General features: G+C 46.1%; 1 protein-coding gene across 3 annotated transcripts in view; it reads left to right on the top strand.

Moving 5' to 3' along the window:
- The window catches only part of NEBL (nebulette), a 274,767-nt gene that overhangs the window by 12,730 nt on the left and 243,847 nt on the right, over positions 1–18,190 (top strand). For 2 of the 3 annotated variants that reach the window (XM_064162528.1, XM_064162529.1), the window contains exons 3-4: positions 11,254–11,422; positions 12,402–12,496. In XM_064162528.1, coding sequence (XP_064018598.1) covers positions 11,354–11,422; positions 12,402–12,496 — 164 coding nt within the window. In that variant the 5' untranslated portion in view covers positions 11,254–11,353. Of the gene's footprint in view, positions 1–11,015; positions 11,423–12,401; positions 12,497–18,190 lie in introns of those variants that run through there. The other variant, XM_064162530.1, reaches the window with a different exon arrangement.

Genomic DNA, 18,190 nt, shown 5'->3' on the forward strand with positions numbered 1-18,190 from the left:
TCTCCATCTACACTCCCAGGCACAATGTCTACCCCACCAGCCTTTGCCCTTTATAGCTCTTGCCTCACCTGTTTGCCTCTGGTTTGTGCTTCTCCATAAAGAGCGACTGAGAGAGTCCTGTCTGACAATTGCCATTATTTATTGCTGTCTCTAGCAGAGGGACTGAAGGCAAAGAGTAAGGTTCAGACTGGCTGGGGTGGTTGCAGGGCTCTTGGCCTTGGCTGGGGTGGTTGCAGGGCTCTTGGCCTTGGCTGGGGTGGTTGCAGGGCTCTTGGCCTTGGCTGGGGTGGTTGCAGGGCTCTTGGCCTTGGCTGGGGTGGTTGCAGGGCTCTTGGCCTTGGCTGGGGTGGTTGCAGGGCTCTTGGCATTCTCCAGTTCCATTTTTTTTTAAAGCTAGGGCCACACATGGGGCTGTGGTAGAGATGAGGATGTAATTAAGTCAGATAGGAACATGTTTATATCAGGTTGCAGTAGGAGGAAGGAGAGCTTAAAATTACTTCCTCCTGGTTGCCCAGACAATTCCAGCCTGGAAAACTTAGATTCATACAATTTGCAGAATGGTTTAGGTTGGAAGGGACTTTAAAGATCATCTAGTTCCAAGTCCCTGCTACAGGCAGGTGACTCTGAACTGTGTTTCTCTACAGAACCTAACAGACCTGAGCTTTTAAGGTAGAAGTGGGATGAGGTGCACCACTGTGTGTAGTCAGAGGCAGCAGGACGTGCCACTGTGCTGTCATACCAGACTGCTGTAGCTGGTTGAGAAGCAGATGTGAGTTCTCATGACCACCAGTGAGTGTTTACCTAATTAGTACTGCCAGAGCAAGGCTCCAGCTTGGGGGAGCTGCAAAAGTAGGGGAGCTCAAGTGCTGATTAAACTGGCACTCTCCCTCAGACAGGAGTGGTCATTCCAGGGCTGTGGTGCAGCAAGCTCTGGTCCATGGCCAGAGAGGAGTACACTACAGGTTTTGTGATGTGGGCCTCCTACAGCGGTCGCTGCTGGTGTAGGTAGCTCTAGCTGCCTGAGGAGTCAAACCAACAGGGTCTCTGATAATCAAATCCTCTGGAGCTTTTGCTCATTCCCTTGCTGGACCAAGTAGGTCACTCTGATAATGTGGAAACAGCTCTGCTGCCAAGCCAGGCAGTCAGGCTGTTTGGTCTGCAGTGTACAGCAGGGAAGGGGCAGTCACAGTAAAATCATGAATGCTTTTATAGTGTGAAGGAAATAAATGAGACACTGTATAATGGAACCTCATAATGGTACTGTCTGTGGCACACTCCAGCACTGTGTCCTTCCCTGCAGCATGGTCACTGCTTGGACCAGTGTAACCTGAGCCCTTTGACAATGCTGCTTTCCTTTATTGATGGTTCAGTGGTCAAAGGAAATGTAGCAGTGTGCTCTGCTTAATGCTCTACAGAATCTTTGCCTGCTCTAAGACAACATTTAAGCCAATTCATAGAAAGCTATCAGGGAAAAGGGGGAACTTCTCACTGAAAATTCTCTATTGCATGTTAGGCAATTTAATTTATGTGAGATACTGCTCTCCATTTACTTCTTGAGAGTAAAGTTCATATGCTAGCTGTAATTCTCAAGTTAGCAGGAAAGTAACTGCCCTTTTCTGAAGTTCTTTATTTTGGGTATGCCTTTGTGCCATATTTAAAAACACTTCCATCAGAAGTGTGCTGGTGTGGCCAAAAAGGCAAACAGCATTCACTGATCAGGAACAGTGTGCTCAGCAGGACCAGGAGAATGGTCATCCCCCTGCACTCAGCACTAGTGAGGCCACAGCTTGAATGTTTTGGGGCCCTCAGTACAGGAAGGACATTCAGATGCTGGACTGTGCCCAGAGAAAGGCAGTGAAGCTGGTGAAGGGTCTGCAGAAAAGGTCTTGTGAAGAGCAGCTGAGTGAACTTGGGTTCTTTAGTCTGGAAAAGGCTGTGGGGAGGCCTTCTGGCTCTTCACAATTCCCTGAAAGGAGGTTGGAGTGAGGTGGGTGTTTGTCTCTTCTCTCTAGTATCAGATGATAGAGTGAAAGGAAATGGCCTGAAATTGTGCCAGGGTAGGGTCAGGTTAGAGATGAAAAATTTCTTTACTGCAAGAGTGGTGAGGGACTGGAGCAGACTGTGCAGGAGGAGTCACTATCCCTGGAGGTGTTTTGGAAACCTGTGGCCATTGCACTTTGGGACTTCATGTAATGGCCGTGGTGGGTTAGGTTTAAGGTTGGATTCAATCTTAGCAGTCCTTTCCAACTGAAACAGCTCTATGATACACAATGTTACTGAGATCCTTACTCTAAAATATTCAGTTAATTTTTTGGCTGAACAACTGCTATGTTTTGTTTCTTCTCTTCTCATTTTTTATTGATGAGCAAACACAGAGGTCTGATGAAAAGAAAGGCGCTTCTGTCTTTTCATGATGGTGGCACTGGGCTGCTATCCCCTCTGTCTACTGCAGAGGAGAAAGAAACAAAAATAACAGGTTCAGACTGAAAAGATGACACAGATATTAGGAAGTGCCTGTAGGGAGCATGCAATTGCTAGTCACAGCATAGCCTGGTCAGTTAAAGTAGTCAAGATGTCTAAAAACCTTGCAGTGGGTTTATTACTTGTGCAGCTGTATTTAACTTCAAATGAACAGAAAATGATTGTGCGTTTGCCCGTCCAGGGCTCATAGAAACCTTCAGGACAGTTCTGTGTTTAGGAGGATATTTCAGCCCAGCTTTAGTTGTAGACCCAGTAAGGATGCTTGTGAGAATCTGCACCAAAAGATGTCAGAGAAATGACCTTTAAGTTTCAAGTTCTTATCTCTGACTTTTTGATGACAGCAGCAGTGTACCAGTCAACAGGTTACCAGAGGTCCACACTGTGGTGGGGATGAGGTCTGGGTCTCTGCCTTGGCCTTTCACAAAATTGTTTTGGTTGGAAAAGATTTTAAGATCACTGAGTCCAAATGTTATGTAACTCTCTATGTGCTAAACCTTCTCACATGAAATATTCTAAGTATTATAGTTTTGAGTTGAGAATTTGAGTTTGAAGCAGCAGGCAACCCAAAATTCAGTTTGGATGCTCAGTGTTCCTGCCCTCACCAGTTGCTTGTCGGGACCTTGGCTGCTGGGCGGTCTCCTACTGCCACACCCAGCCTGTTGTGACTCCTGGTATCTTGAAGATCGATTTTAGGTTAGATGTCTCTTCACTGAGAGCACTAGAAGAGGCTGTCCACAGAAGTTGTGGATGCTTCATCCCTAGAAGTGTTAGAAGCCAGGTTAGATGAGACATTGAGCGACCTAGTAGGAGGTGTCCCTGCCCATGGCAGAGGGTTGGAACTAGATGGTCTTTAAGGTACCTCTCAACCTAAATCATTCAATCCTAAACCAAAGCCCTGGAGCAGCATCAGCTGTTTTCACACAAACCTTTCAAGCCTTTGAAGCTCTGCTACTAAAAATTCAGGCATAAGGCAGAATTCATAGTGATGTCCTTTAATCATCTGGGCTGAGCCCAAAGCAAGATGCATTTTACTAAGCTTACTGTTTGTTTTGCTTTTAGTACTTTGTCTCCAGGTATATTAGGAATGTGATTTTTCTCAGTCCTGTCTCTTGCTCTGTTAGCATCTTCTGCAAGCCTGGGATCATGAACAATGCTGCAGAAGCCAATGTTGTTGTTGCTGCTGGGAAAAGACTATCACCAAGCCTGGAATATATCCAAATTGTGGTTTTAAAATGTATTTATAGATGGTAATTTTACAGGTTTGTAAGGTTTAATTTAACAGCCTTGGAGGTCACAGTCTCTGTGTTCAAAGCAGAAAACTTGAGAAAGTAACATGTGTTGGATAGAATGCCAGCATTGTGCTATGAAGAGCTTTTACTTCTTATCTTCCTGGAGAGAACTTTTGCTGATATTTCCAGGAATTCACCTGTGACTGATCTTTCTTTTTGGCAATGCAGCCATGCTGTACTGCTCCTCCTCCTCTCTCGCTCCCTGATGCCCCAGGGTGGCTGCAGCCTGAGCCATCCAGCTGTGCTGGGCATGTGGGGTTAGAGGGTGGGAGAGAAGACGTGGCATGGGGTTGCATGCAAGCATGGTGCAGGTGGAATGTAAGTCTGGATGTGTGAGGCTGGGCTCCTCTGCCCTGTGAAGGAGATGAGTTTAAAATCCTGCTAGGAGGGTTGGAATGCAGCTTCCTCTGGAACCAGAGTCAGGCTTGCAAATGACCCTGCGTCTTTACCACAAGAAGCCATTTCACTTGGTACCTGGGGAGTGCACTCCTTAGGACTCTTGCAGGCCATCTAGAGAGCGAGCCTGCTGAGCTACTCTGAGCTGGTCACGTAACCCCTTAAAACATGGAATTCAAGGATCCGGTCCAATTACAGCCCAACCCTTCCTGTGTTTCACTATCTCATTCACTTTGAAAAAGGAAACCTTATTTTAAGAAGCTTTACAGACTAAGTCCCATCTACATGGACTGTTGATTTAGGCAGGAAGCTGCTCGGCTACTATTTCTGGAAATAATGGGAAAGTAGTTGTGGAGACAAAAGTCTGAATAATGCTGCTGTTGTCTTTCCAGTCAAAGCTACCACAGCCCTCATTAGGTTTTAAAATCCAGATCAGAACCTAAATTGTCTCCACATTCCCATTCTGTTCTCAGGATAAACACAGGGCAGTAAACAATATCTACAATTAACAAAACAACTTTTGGCTCCATTTCATCTTCATATGGAAACTTTATGCTTTACTCAGCATAGCAAACAAAAAGTGGAAGGTATTAAACAAGAATGAGTGATTAACATTCTGTCCTTCCATAGCTGAAAGTCCTTCTGTGTTGGATTGGTTTCCTGTGGTGGTGAAAGCTTGAAAATACTTCTGGATTGGGTTTAAGCCACTAGTTTTGGTTCCTGACACATGGTAGTAGAGTTGACTGAACACAATCTTCTCATTTAGCTACTCCAAGAGCTATGATGATGTCTTTTCAGTCCTGTATCAATTATTTGTTCATTAAAACTAGTTCCTCTATCAAATACATATTATGTATGTTTAACCTCCCCATATTATTCTTATTTTCTATTTGTAGCTATTTAAAATATATATTTCATGTATACATTTATATATACAAATTTTGATGCTTATGTTTATATTCCTGCAAAACATATTAGGAATGTGTCCAGGCAGATCTTGAATATCTCCAGAGAGGGAGACTCCATAACCCCCCTGGCCAGCCTGTTCCAGTGTTCTGTCACCCTCATGGTGTAAAAAATTCCTCCTCATGTTTCCATGGAAGTTCCTATGCCTCAGCTTCCACCTATTGCTCCTTGTCCTGTTGCTGGGCATCACCTAGCAGAGCCTGGCTCCAGCCTCTTGGCTTTCTCCCGTTACATCTTTACAAACATGAATGAGGTCACCCCTCAAGCTCCTGCTTTCCAATCAGCACAGCCCCAGCTCCCTCAGTCTCTGCTCGTTACAGAGATCTTGCATTCTCTTCATCTCTGTGGCTCTGCACTGGACTCTCTCAAGCAGTTCTATGTCCTTCTTGAACTGAAGGCCCGAGAACTGGACACAGTACTCCAGATGTGGCCTCACCAGGGCAGAGTAGGCAGTTAAGGTTTGTACCTGAATGAACTCTGCAGTCTGCTTACTGCTCACAAATCATCTAGGTTCAGGCAAACACAAATGAGCTAGGTAACAACATTCTGTTCAGCAGAAGCCAAGTGACCAGCCCATTTTTACAAAGCTTTATTGCAGATAGATTTTGCTATTCAAAACAATAGAGATAACATATTTTATTCCCTCCCCTGCTTTTTTTTTTTCCCTTAAGAAATTGGAGTGAAAATATCAGGCAGGTATTGTGGAAGACCTATTAATAAAGGAAGTTCCTGAGCCCGTGCATTGAGCACTGGGAGCTTCCACTGCAACTTTAATACTGAGAGTGTAAAATCCCCTTTCTAGAGAGCTCTGCAGTCAGGCTGGCTCTTTGTTATTACTTTTTCATGTATCTGTTAATCCCACAGCTATTGTGGAATGCAATTCTGTCTGCACACTTTTTGAGTGGAGAAAGCAGATCCTAAGAACAGAAAATGCTGCTGTGGTTGACAAAGTAGGCATCTTTGTTCTAGTATCTCCTTGCACTGTTAATCAGAATAGCAAGAGATTGGCTAATTCTGGAAATGCATATTGAAGTTCTATTGGAGAGTGGGGTTTGGACTGTTACAGAAAAGAGTAAAATCTAACCAGTGTTGGGGTTGTTTTGGTAGGAAAACGTTCACTTTAGGTTCTAGCTTTTCTGAAGCTGAAGTTGAAAAGCTGCTTCCACTGACCCTTGCTTACAAAGAACAGAAACTGCTTTCACTGTGGAGAATTTCAAAGCAGGTTTCTCTAACAGCACCCTGGGTAGCTCTAAACAAGGTCACATTAAAGTTGCATCATTCCTATTTGAAATGTAATTATGCAGCTTCTCCTTTTATGTGCTTAAATGTAAGCTCACACCACAAGGGCCAAAATCAAGCTAGCAGCTCCTGTGTCAAGCAGCATAGGTTTGATAATCTTCCTTCCTATATAATTATGGACAGCCACAGAGTTTCATCAAGCTGCTTCCAGGATTATTGATGTTCATTGCAGTGCTGCTCAGAGGCTTCATCTGCAATTCTCAGTGCAATGCCTTAACCATGAAATCATTCTTCAACTCAAATGTGACATCACACCTGTTATCTGCTGGAGCAGGCTGTGTCTGCAGGGAAGCACAGTGGGCTGGATTATCTCCCAGACTCTAATTTGAGGGGCAGGGGACCACAATGGAATCTTGTTTTTAAGATCCCTCTTATTGTCTTCTAAACTGCCTAGAGTAGTGGTGGAGTCATTGCCCCTGGAGGTGTTCCCGAAACGTGTGGACATGGCACTTCGGGACATGGTTTAATGGCAAGGGTTAGGTTGAAGGCTGGACTTGATGATCTTAGAGGTCTCTACCAACTGTAAACAGTTCTATGATTCTATAGAACCTTACGAGCTGCTTACAGCAATAAGATACTATGTGGCTAAGCTGTTAGTTACACCACCTTTTATAAGTGGATAAAGAACAAATCTGATGTGAAAAAGGTCAGATAAGCCAAATACTAGTTTTACAACAGCATCTCAGAGGATAAGAACAGATTGTCATCTTTATTCCAGAAAAATGACCAAATTATGACAATGCAAGTGAAACATCAGCTGTCCAGTGAGCCACGGCCAGCTTTTTGCTTTGTTTTCTTCACAAAATGTGTTAACTGGAGGTACATCTAAACAAAAGGAAACCACAGCGTGGCGGGGGTTGGAAGGGATGTCCAGAGATCATCTAGTCCAAACCCTTTCCTAATGCAGACTCACTTAGATCAGGTTGCACAGGAACACATCCAGGTGGGTTTTGGAAATTTCCAGAGAAGGAGACTCCACAACCTGAGGAGGACTCTGTCCATTCTGTGGTTGATCCTGATCTATGACCTCCTGAATCTAGATCCAGAATCCAGCTCCTGTATCTGGTTCCTATTTGCCATATTCTGCCTATTTGTTGTGGCAGAAGTCCCAGCCTGGGATTTCTGCCACAGCATCAGCAGTGATGGTGACTAATTGCCATCAGGGGGTTGCGATTGGCATTGGTTTGTATCTATTTCATGTTATTATTTTCTTTAAAGTTGTTTTAGTTTTCTTTCTCAAGCTAATGGCGTTTCTCCATTATTGCCTTTTGCCTTTCTCTTCATTTTGGGAAGGCAGAGAGGCTGGTGGGGAGCATCAGGCAGTAGCTGGCCCAGCCCTAACCCTTAAAGTACGTTTAGAAGATGACCTGATGGCTCCAACAGGTCTTAACCACAAACACAAGATATGAGTTATAAAGAGCCTAAGGGAGCTGAGAGAGTTCACCAGGAACCTTTCAGAAGAGCTCCATTTAAACTAGAGATCCCTATGACCACAGAAATAAGTCTGCAGGGTTTGTCTCTCTGAAGATACTTTCAGGTTGATTTCAGTAATATAACATAACTTCCCAGTTTGACAGTGTTTGGAAACTTCCTCCCTCCTCCTCCCATCTCCATGGGCAGGGGTACCTTCCACCAGACCTGGCTGCTCAAGGTCCCCGTCCAGCCTGGCCTTGAACACCTCTGATGCTGTAACACTGTTGCCTCAGAAGGTCAGTCTCACTTGCCTCACCAGTTGCAGTGGTTGCTGATTTGCTTTGCTGAAATAAACCATAGAATCATAAAATGCTTTAGGTTGTAAGTGACCTTTAAAGGTCTTCTAATCCAATGAAGCTCAGTTTTGAATCACCTAATCTAGATGACCTGGAGGTCCACCACTTAGTACAGTCTCTATACTTGTGGCAACAGCTCTTCAGCTGTGCCTAAAGTCTTCTGAAGCCCTTCTGTACTTTGTGGTCTTTGTCTTACACCTCCTCAGCCTGGGTGGCTGCATTTTCCCTTACTGGACTTCACCACTGTATCATTGCTCAGAAGCAAAGCTACTGATGAGTGACATTTCATTGCTTTCTTCCAAGCACGGATGAAGCAGATTTTTCTCTCCTACTGGTTTGTACAGAGCCAAAGAACCTGCTTGTCATTACAATAACACTAGGGAAAAAAAGTGGCTGCATGGAAAGAGCTCTGTGCTGTGGAAAGGTGCTGTTTCAGACCCTCTTTTCCTCCCTTGTGGAGAAAAACAATCAAATTTAATAAAAGGATCCTGACATCCTGGTGAATATTGGAATGCACTTTAAGTGCCAGAACACTCAACAGGTGCTCAACTATTCAATTTACTGTGAAGATGTCTTTTCCTACAGTGGGAGAACTCACTGCAGCATTGAGACTACTATCCAAATAATTTTTGCCATCATATTGAGGAGAAGGCTCTGAATGTGGTTTTAGTACTCAGGAACTTCCAGGAATGAAGCCTCTGTCTCAAGGCTTTTGTATAAGTGGTTTAGGGGGGCTGTATGGCTGTAGTTGTTTCTAATGAGCCTCTTCCCTCAGGTTCACTTCAGCTAAGAAAGACTTTAACATATTTATTTTTTTTTCCATGCAAGTAACATTCACTGCCCTCTGAAACTAATTTAGCTGAGTCCTCATCCTGATTCCTACAACAGACTTGCTACTCCTCTACACTGTAGTCTTTGCAGAATGGAGATTGCTTTTCTGTGTGCTGGGCTTAATTCAACCTGGGTGTGATCACAAAATGGTTTTAGTTTGAAAAGAGCTTTAAGGTCATCCAGTCCAACCATTATGTAACCCTACCAAGGTTGGTGCTAAACCATGTCCGTCAGCACCACACCTCTGCCTCTTTGAAACACTTTCAGAGATCAGATTCAACTACCTCCCTGGGCAGCCTGTGCCAACAGTTGAAAACCCTTTCAGGGAAGAAGTTTCTTCTACTCTGCACCACAAACCTCCCTTGGTGCAACTTGAGGCTGTTTCCTCCATCCTGGAGCTCTTGTCATGAGTGTAGCTAGATCAGCAAATAACAGTTCCTGCAAAAAATATTTGGGCTATCTCCTGTTCAAGTGCCCTTTAGCACATACTCTGATGCCTAGCATGCAGGGTTCCTTGAATAAAAGCCACGTTTTACTAGTCAGACCACTCAACAAAAAGTGTAAGGCAATTGGTAAGGTGCAGGGGTAGCAGGAGAGGAAAGCTATGGCACTGCTGGGTGTGTGTGCATGTATTTGTCTCTGGAAAACCTCGGACTGAAGCCAAACTGGTTTTCAACTTCTTGTGAAAAATTACCATGCCAGTGTCGGTGATGAAGAGTGAGAAGGCAAACCTTAAATTCCCGATCCAAGCTAATTTGGTTACCAACAATGATCAAACCCCATCTGACTCAGGCTTTGTGAGAACTGCAGATGGCTAGCACTGGCCCAGCCGGCAGCCTGCAGCAAGGGAAGCAGAGCCAGACAGCAATTTGCCCATTTGCTCCTCACTCACCCGGGCAGCTAAAGCCAACACTAAGCATTTACAAACTGCTTTCAGATCTGCTTTGCTCTTGCCCACAGCATAGCCAGCATCTCAGCAGTAGGAGCTTCACTGGGTGTCAGGTGTTTGTGTCTAGATGAGGACAGAAGCAGCTCAGCAACTTCTGTCATGTAATATTTAAAGCCTGATTAGGTATTTCACATTTAATCACGTGTATTATTAATTTCCACAAAAATTACTGTTTCTCCCCATGCCTTTAACCAGGCAGCACGTTAAAGTTGCGTTGCTAGGGAAGAATTGGAGCCGAGTATCCCAGTGTAGCTGACTGCATTCTGATTACTTAATAACGCCCAAGTATGTGCAGAAATCTGTCCTTGCCGCATGCCTCACAGAGCTGCGCTCCCCAAGCCCTCAAGAAGAGCAGCTCTGTGCTGGCATCAGCGCGTTCCTCAGAGCCTCTTTTATCCCTGCTGGTTAAACAAGTCCGCAGCTCAGGAAAAATGCAGGCTTCTGGCTGTAGCCTTCCCACAGCACTGATGGGGAAGTGCAAACCACTAAGAGCCTGTTCCCAAGAGCTGGATTCATTCCGGCTGCGATGTGACGGCCCCAGGGATCCCTAGTGCGCCCTGCAGAGCCTCGGCCCCAGAAAGGCAGCGACAGCTATCCTGAAGACCCTCCGGACGCAGAGCTGGGGGCACGGACAAGCCTTCCGTAGCTCGCCGCCAAGCACCGATTGAAAGCCCCGTGCGGCTGTGGCTCCAGGCCTGGCTGTGGCACCTGCCGGTGAGCGGCGGTCTGGGGCCTAACGTCGGGCACGGCTGCGCTCGTCCGCGGCCCCGGCAACGCTGCGGCTCCCTCGGTCCCTCTCTTTCTCCCTCCCGCTGGGCCAAGGCGCCAGTGCCTCGGGCAGGTGCGCCCGGGAGGCGGCGGCCGCGCGGCCTGCGTTGCTGCGTGCCTGCGGGCGGCGGCGCAGCGCGGAGCCCAGCCTGCCTTCCCGCCTCGGGGCGCCTGCGGCGCGGGGCTCGTCCTCTCTCCCCTCCCCTCTTCCCTCCCTCGCTGCGGGCCGCGCCGCGCTGGTGGGCTTGGCTTGCGGCTGCAGCGCGGAGCTCGGCGTGAGTCACCCAGCCCGCGGCGCGGAGAGCCGAGCGCGCAGGCACTCGGAGGAGGCGGCGGCGGCGGGGCGGCGAGCGAGCGGGCGGGGGCGACAGGCAGCGGCTCCCCGCCCGCCCACTCACACATGCTGCCGAGCCGCAGTCAGCTGGAGCCCCGCTTCCTCCCGAGCCGCCGCCGATGACCTGCTCGTCCGCCGGCAGCCGCTGAGGACCCCCGGTGTCCCCGGCAGGGCAGGGGATGGTAGATCTGCCGCCCGCAGACTCCGTTCAGCCCATCCCGCTTCGCAGCAGCCTCGTCCGCCGGAGCCGCCGCGCAAGAGGAGCCGCAAAATGAACCCCCAGTGCGCCCGCTGTGGCAAAGTGGTCTATCCCACCGAGAAAGTCAACTGCCTGGACAAGGTGCTGGGGCGCGGGCGGGCGCGGACGACACCTCCCGAGTGTGCCCCCACGGCTCCACTCTCCCTGCGGCTCCGGCGGGGCGGGCAAGGCAGGGCCGAGCCGGGCCGGTGGCGGAGGAGGGCGAGCTGGCAGGTGGCAAAGATAGCGCCTCGGGGGCAGTCTCTGAACCAGCATCGCCACCGCCGGGCGACAGCCGCCGTGTCACCGCTCTGGCGCAAGGCTAGCGGCGGCCGCGGCGGACCGGGTAGTCTCTGCGGCGCCCGCCCGGGCAGTGACGGCGGTGGGGGCTGGCGGTGGGTGCCCAGGGCCCTCTTCCCACGCCGGCTCCCTGAGGGCCGAAGTTGGCAGCAGCCCTCGCCCGGTTGGAGTTGTCGGTGCTTCCCGGAGCAGGGGTGGTTTTGCTTGCCCCTTACGCCATGGCCGCCTCGGCGGGGACGGTGGCCGGGGCGACGACGGCCCAGTCCCTCGGGGTGTCCTCGGTGATGCTGGTCATCTCTAACTATGAATGAGGGGGCTGTGATGGATGCGCCAAACGAGTGGCCCCGGAGAGGCGAGGCAGCACGGGCTACCGGAGGAAAATACTGCGTGCTGTGCTCAATGGAGTGGCTGTGCAGCCAGCCGAAAAGCCAGTGGGCGCCTTGGGTGCTGCGTTTCTTCTCCGAGGGTGGCATTCTTAGCAAGCTCGGGTCATTTGCTGTAACGAGGCAAAATGACAAACTCCTGCCTCAGTTACCTTTAAAATAGCACAGCCAAGGTCAGAATGTGGAGGTCTTGACATCCACTTCAGCAGGGAATTTATGTTTCTGGGAGTGTTTCTTCGGTAGCGTTGGAAAGTCATTCTTTTGATGTTGTTTGCAGAGATCTCTAATGCATGGCCCAAAATATTGTCCTGTGGCTGTGGCTTTACATTTACTGTAGCCTAAAATAGCTTTCAAAACATCAGTATCAAAAAGTAACTCTCCTTTATGTTTCTTTACAGTACTGGCACAAAGGATGTTTCCACTGTGAAGTTTGCAAAATGGCTCTGAACATGAATAACTACAAAGGATATGAAAAGAAACCTTATTGCAATGCGTAAGTATTGTGAATGTCAAGCCTGGCAGAAATGCACATGAAAGGAGAGCCTGGCCCTGGGCGTTGTCAGATAGGTACTGTCTTGCTGTAAAAACTTCATCCACAGAGGTAGCATCGAGGGCTGGAATATTTCAGTGTCTTTTCAGATGGTGTGTTCTGTGTGTACTGAGGTGAGAGATGCTGGAAATGTTCTTGATGATGATGGGGTTAGGCAGTGTTTTAAGACCAGATCTCAGGATGCAGGTCCTTTCCTCCCAGGAAGTGTTGGATCTGGTGCTGGCTCCCGTTAGGTTCGTTACTGACCTCTACTGGGTTACAGCTGTCCATTATTATTGCAGCTCTCTTCAGGGTTAGGGACCTGATCAGCATTTTGCAATAAGAAAATAAACAAAGTGCTCCTGTGTTGTGTAGTTCACCAGAGACGTTGTCCTGCTGGGCATCCTGACAGCTTAATTTTGAGATGTGATGTTGTTCCCATATCTCAGATTATGGAACTAGATATTTACAAAATCACTGCTTCTGGTGCTTCATGGTCTTTTGTGTTTTGCTTCTTGCTGAGATTGCGATAGAGAAACTAGATTCCTTTTGGCTCTTGAACATAATCATGCTTTATTCCACTCTTAGATTTCGTTGTTGTGTGGATTCTGAAGAGTGCTTTGATATTTGGCTTGCAAATGGTGCAGAGGAGCATTTTGATACATGTAGAAGGAAAAAAGATGTTTGTTGTTCTTTGCACCGTGCTCCAAAGATCTGCTAAGTGCATTGCAGTCTGCTTTAATCTTTAGAAAAAAACTCTAACCTGCTTTGTTAGAAAGATATCTCTAAAGAGTTTGGAAGCAAATTTGATCTCATATAACTTTTTGTTATATTTTTGACAGGTAGAGGTGAAAATAATATGTTTTAAAGAGAGAGAGCGTGGAAGTTATGGCCACATTATAATTTTTCTTTTCAGAAACCTGCTTCTTTACTCGTCTTAAAACATTTGTTTCATGTTGAGGTAGACAGTTTGTGGCTGGCCCTCACAGAACAGTTCAACAGCATATGCTCATTTCTTCTAGGCTAAATCTGAAGCCAGCCAGTGCCTATCTAAAATACCAGTTTTGTTTTAAAAATTGCTCTGCTGCCAAAACTTGAAACACCTGTTTCAGTGTGCACACTTGTACTTAGATAGCTTTGGGAACAGATGGAGTCGCACACGTGCATTTCTAGCTTTCCTGAGGTGTCTGGGGGTGACATTAGACCTCCTGTCACAAAGTGTGGTTTGTTGTCAGGCTTAGGAGCTGTAGAGAAAGCTCTGTAGGAAGGGAGATTCACGCTGGTAGAGGTGGCACACAATCGAAACTAACCTGGAGGTTACTTGCCCTAGATAGGACTTTGCTCATGGTACCCTGCTTGAGGTATAAGGGCAGGCTGACATCCTTTACAGTGATTGAAACTCTGATAACACTTTGGTGCCTTTTATCTTTTTGTTGTTGTTGTTGTTGTTAAATTTCAGTTAGTTGCTTGATCTATGTAGGTAGATACTTACTTGCACTTGATAACACTGGTTACAAAGTCTTCTCCATGCTCTACATCAGTGTTTCTATGCTGTGTGTGTTTGACTTCTCTTGTAGGAAAGTTTTTCATCGATGTGGTCTGTTCTTGTGTTTAGGGGTGAGGTGGAATAAGGCTTATGGATGTGTTATGTACCATTCAGTGCTGTTCCTCCTGGTAGTTGCTTTAATGAGCTTTGTAGTAGAGACCCTTGAAAAAATAATCATCTTTGAAATGTCCCTCAAACCTGATAGATGAAACAGGAAGAAACAAGGCGAATCTGTCAAAGAATGGGTTTCTTCTACTAATACAATGGACAAAATGGAATGTCTGATATCAGGAATAAGTATTTTGTTCTTTAATCTGGGCAAATTTTGGATTTGTTTTTTGAGAGAAACTTGATCTGAATAATTTCAAGTGTTCTGTGGAACTACAAAGGGAAAATCAAGGTGTGCTTTGTGGCTTCAAGAAACAAATATCCTTCAAAGGAGGCAGATGCTGTTTATGCAAGACTGTCTTTTGAAGTACAGTTGACTTAAATGATCATGTTTTGACACAGCACTCCTGCATCTCTTGTGTTTGCGAAGGAGATATTGTGATGGCATTTGAAGACATGATGTGTTATATTCCAGTGCTCCTTAAGAAGGGCCAAGTCCATTTCCATGTGAAATATTGCTTGATCAGGAAGTCTGTGCAGGGAAGAATGTAAATTTCCTCATACAAACACCTACAAGCATTTGACAAAGAGCAGTGACTGTTAGGCTGTTTATTGAGGCTATCCATCAATGGGAGTGTGATCTGTAGATATAAGTAGAGAGGTATGGGATAATTTGAGTGGGAGGGCAAGGCTATGAGGTTGCTTAATAGGTTTGGAAGGCACAGTTAGTTTTTTATAAGGACAAGTGGAAAAGCATGGACTTACAGTAATTTATCTGTCCAGTCACAGGTTAGATCATGCATCTGAGTATATTTTGAGCTTTGGGTTTAAAATATACCACTCTATGTTTTTTAAAAGTACTGAAATTAGTATTTTTACTGCATTACTGGCAAAGATCAGAAGTTACTTTAACTGTACAAACATAATCCTGTTTCACTTGATATAAGAAAAAGAAACTGATTTGTGAGTGTTCAAACTGCTTTTTGGTAAAGGAAGGGCAGATGAGTTGAAAGTAACTGGTGAACCTAGAAGGAATCAAGTGTGAAATAGTTTAATTCAGTGATCATTATCAAAGAGCAGAAATATTTCTATGTTCAGGCTTCTGCCTTTTTCTGTCATGTTTTCAGTTAGATGTTTCTATGTGATCATGTCATATGGATACAATGAGAGCTACTGAGAATAATACTGGTCCAGGCCAAGAAGCTGTGCTTCCTAATGTGGCACTTCTGAGGCTGTTGTGGTAGATTGATGAAAGATATTGCACTTGGGTTAGAGGGAAAACTTTGTGTATGTTTGTGTGTACTATGGCTTTGAACAGAAGGATCTTTGTATCACAGTTGTCAGGAGTTCTCCCCAACTCCTTGTTGTCTTTAAACCTTTCAGTTCTCTTACTGAAGATTGTACAACGTTGTCCCCTCTTTTTAGACTCACAGAATTGTTTTGTTTGTAAAAAACCTTTAAAGTCATTGAGTCTCAACTATTCTCAAGGCTGGTATTAACCCACATCTCTGCCTCTTTAAAACACTTCCAGGAATGGGGATTCAACCACCTCCCTGGGCAGCCTGTTCCAGTTGTTCAGAGCCCTTTCAGGGAAGAAGTTGCTTCTAATCTTCAACCTAAACCTCCCCTGGTGCAGCTTGAGGCCGTTTCCTCTTGACCTATCACTTGTTCCTAGGAAGAGGAGACCAACCCCTACTTAGCTCAAACCTCCTTTCAGGAATTGTGGTTTCATTATTCACATAATTTGCCAGCTGTCTGAGTCAGGATAGTTTAACTCTGCTTGTAGCCCTGAAAATACATCACTTGTATCTCGGCTGAGACCTCTGAGAAGTACAGTACTCTCATGACTTATGGAACTGTGATTCTCACTTCTCTTGCATTTATGTTTCATCTGAAAGACTTCATATACAACAGTTTGCAGCTTGTAGATGCTGAGCACATGGACACTGCTATGTCTGCCTTAAGACAGCTTTTGTCTTGCCTCTTATTGACTTTAGACATGCCAAACTGCCAGAGAGCTCAGAGTCCATCAGATGATCATGGAATCATCATAGAATGGTTTGGGCTGGAAGGTACCTAAAAGATCATCAAGTTCCAGCCACCCTGCCATAGGCAGGGACACCTTCCACTAGCCCAGGTTGCTCAAGGCCTCATCCAACCTGGCCTTGAATATCTCCAGGAAGGGAATATCCACAGCATCCCTGGGCAACCTGTTCCAGTGTCTCACCACCCTCACTGGACAGAATATCTTCCTAATCTCCAGTCTGAATCTCCCCTTCTCAAGCTCCAATCCATTCCCTCTCATCCTGTCACTACAAGCCCTTGTTAAAAGTCCCTCCCCAGCTTTCTTGTAGTCCTCTTCAGATACTGGAAGGCCTGGTCAGGGATGTAAGATCTGACTTGGCAGCCCAGTTTTGCAGCCTGAAGCAGGTGAATGGGCCATTCTTTTCCTCTCTGAATGTGCACAGATGTCATAAAAGAAAGGTTAAGGTGACTAACATGGTTTGGGTAACCTGACAGCTTGTTCCATCGAGGTGGCTTTAACACAGAGATCATTAAATACTTGTTTATGGAGAAACAATAAGAAGAAAAGTTGTTATTATTGTGTTTGCAAACTCAGAGCTGATTCTTCCCAGCTGCAAAGATGATGCAAGGATGGCAGCAATGACATTTTGGAAACTAACCATCTGAGTACTAGTTCTGAAGCTTGTTGAGTGATGGAAGCATGCAGCGTGATTAAATGGGAACTTATTCATACCAATATTCATCTAAGTACTTCTTTCTTTTTTTGACAGATTCACTAGACCAAAACACAAGACTACTTTTTATGCAAAGTGCAGAAGCTGAAACACATATTTTTGGAATGTTCTCTCTGTTAGCTACACTTGCTGAGGCAAACAGGCTGTCTGCATGTGTGAACAAGTCCAACAGAGATGTAGTTTTCAATTTCTGCACAACATGATAGTTTAAGCTTCTGCAGACCTGGTATACCAGGAAGGGGAGGTTCTTCTCCATCTCTGCTCTGCCCTAGTGAGACCATACCTGGGATACTGTGTCCAATTTTGGGCTCCCCAGTTCAAGAGAGACAGGGACCTGCTGGAGAGGGTCCAGCAGAGAGCCACGAGGATGACTGGGGTACTTGAGCATTTCCCCTATGAAGCAAAACTGAGAGCCCTGGGGCTGTTTAGTCTGGAGAAGAGAAGGATGAGAGAAGATCTGATCAACATCTGTAAATATCTGAGGGGAGGGTGTTATGTGGCTGGGGCAAATCTCTTTTCAGTGGTCCACAACAATAAGACAAGAAGCAACAGCTACAAACTGGAACATAGAAGGTTTCAGCTCAACATGAGGAGAAACTTCTTTACAGTGAGAGTGACAGAGCCCTGGAGCAGGCTGTCCAGAGGGGTTGTGGAGTCTCCTTCTCTGGAGACCTTCAAAACCCACCTGGATGTGTTTCTGTGCAAACTACCCTGGGTGATCCTGCGTTGGCAGGGGACTTGGACTTGATGATCTCTGAATGTCCCTTCCAACCACTAAGGTTCTGTGATACCCTCTAGTCAAAGCACAAATTCTTCTGACATATTTAGTATCTAAATCATTGCTGATGACCTGCACTCAGGGTGGCTCCATTCAAGTTTTTCTTTATGACAGTCACCATATGGAAGGATTGCATAACTTCAACATCTACATCTACTGTCATCATTCTTGCTGTGGATTATTGACATGAAGGAAATCTCATCAGCTCTTTCTTTTCTCTGGAGTTAATTTTTCTTTAGCTTGTGCCAGTAGGAAAGAGAGAAACTTCAAAATATTGTGATGTTGTTAGGGTTGGATGTTGGGAAGGAAGGGACAGGAACAGCCTCTGCTCACTTGTGCCTTGTGATAGGACAAGGGACAATGGATGTAAACTACAGTAAAGGAAGTTCCACCTCAATGTGAGGAAGAACTTTACTGTAAGGGTCACAGAGTACTGGAACAGGTTCCACAGAGAGGTTGTGGAGTCT

The sequence above is a fragment of the Pogoniulus pusillus genome, chromosome 23, assembly GCF_015220805.1.
Source record: "Pogoniulus pusillus isolate bPogPus1 chromosome 23, bPogPus1.pri, whole genome shotgun sequence".
Lineage (NCBI taxonomy): Eukaryota > Metazoa > Chordata > Aves > Piciformes > Lybiidae > Pogoniulus > Pogoniulus pusillus.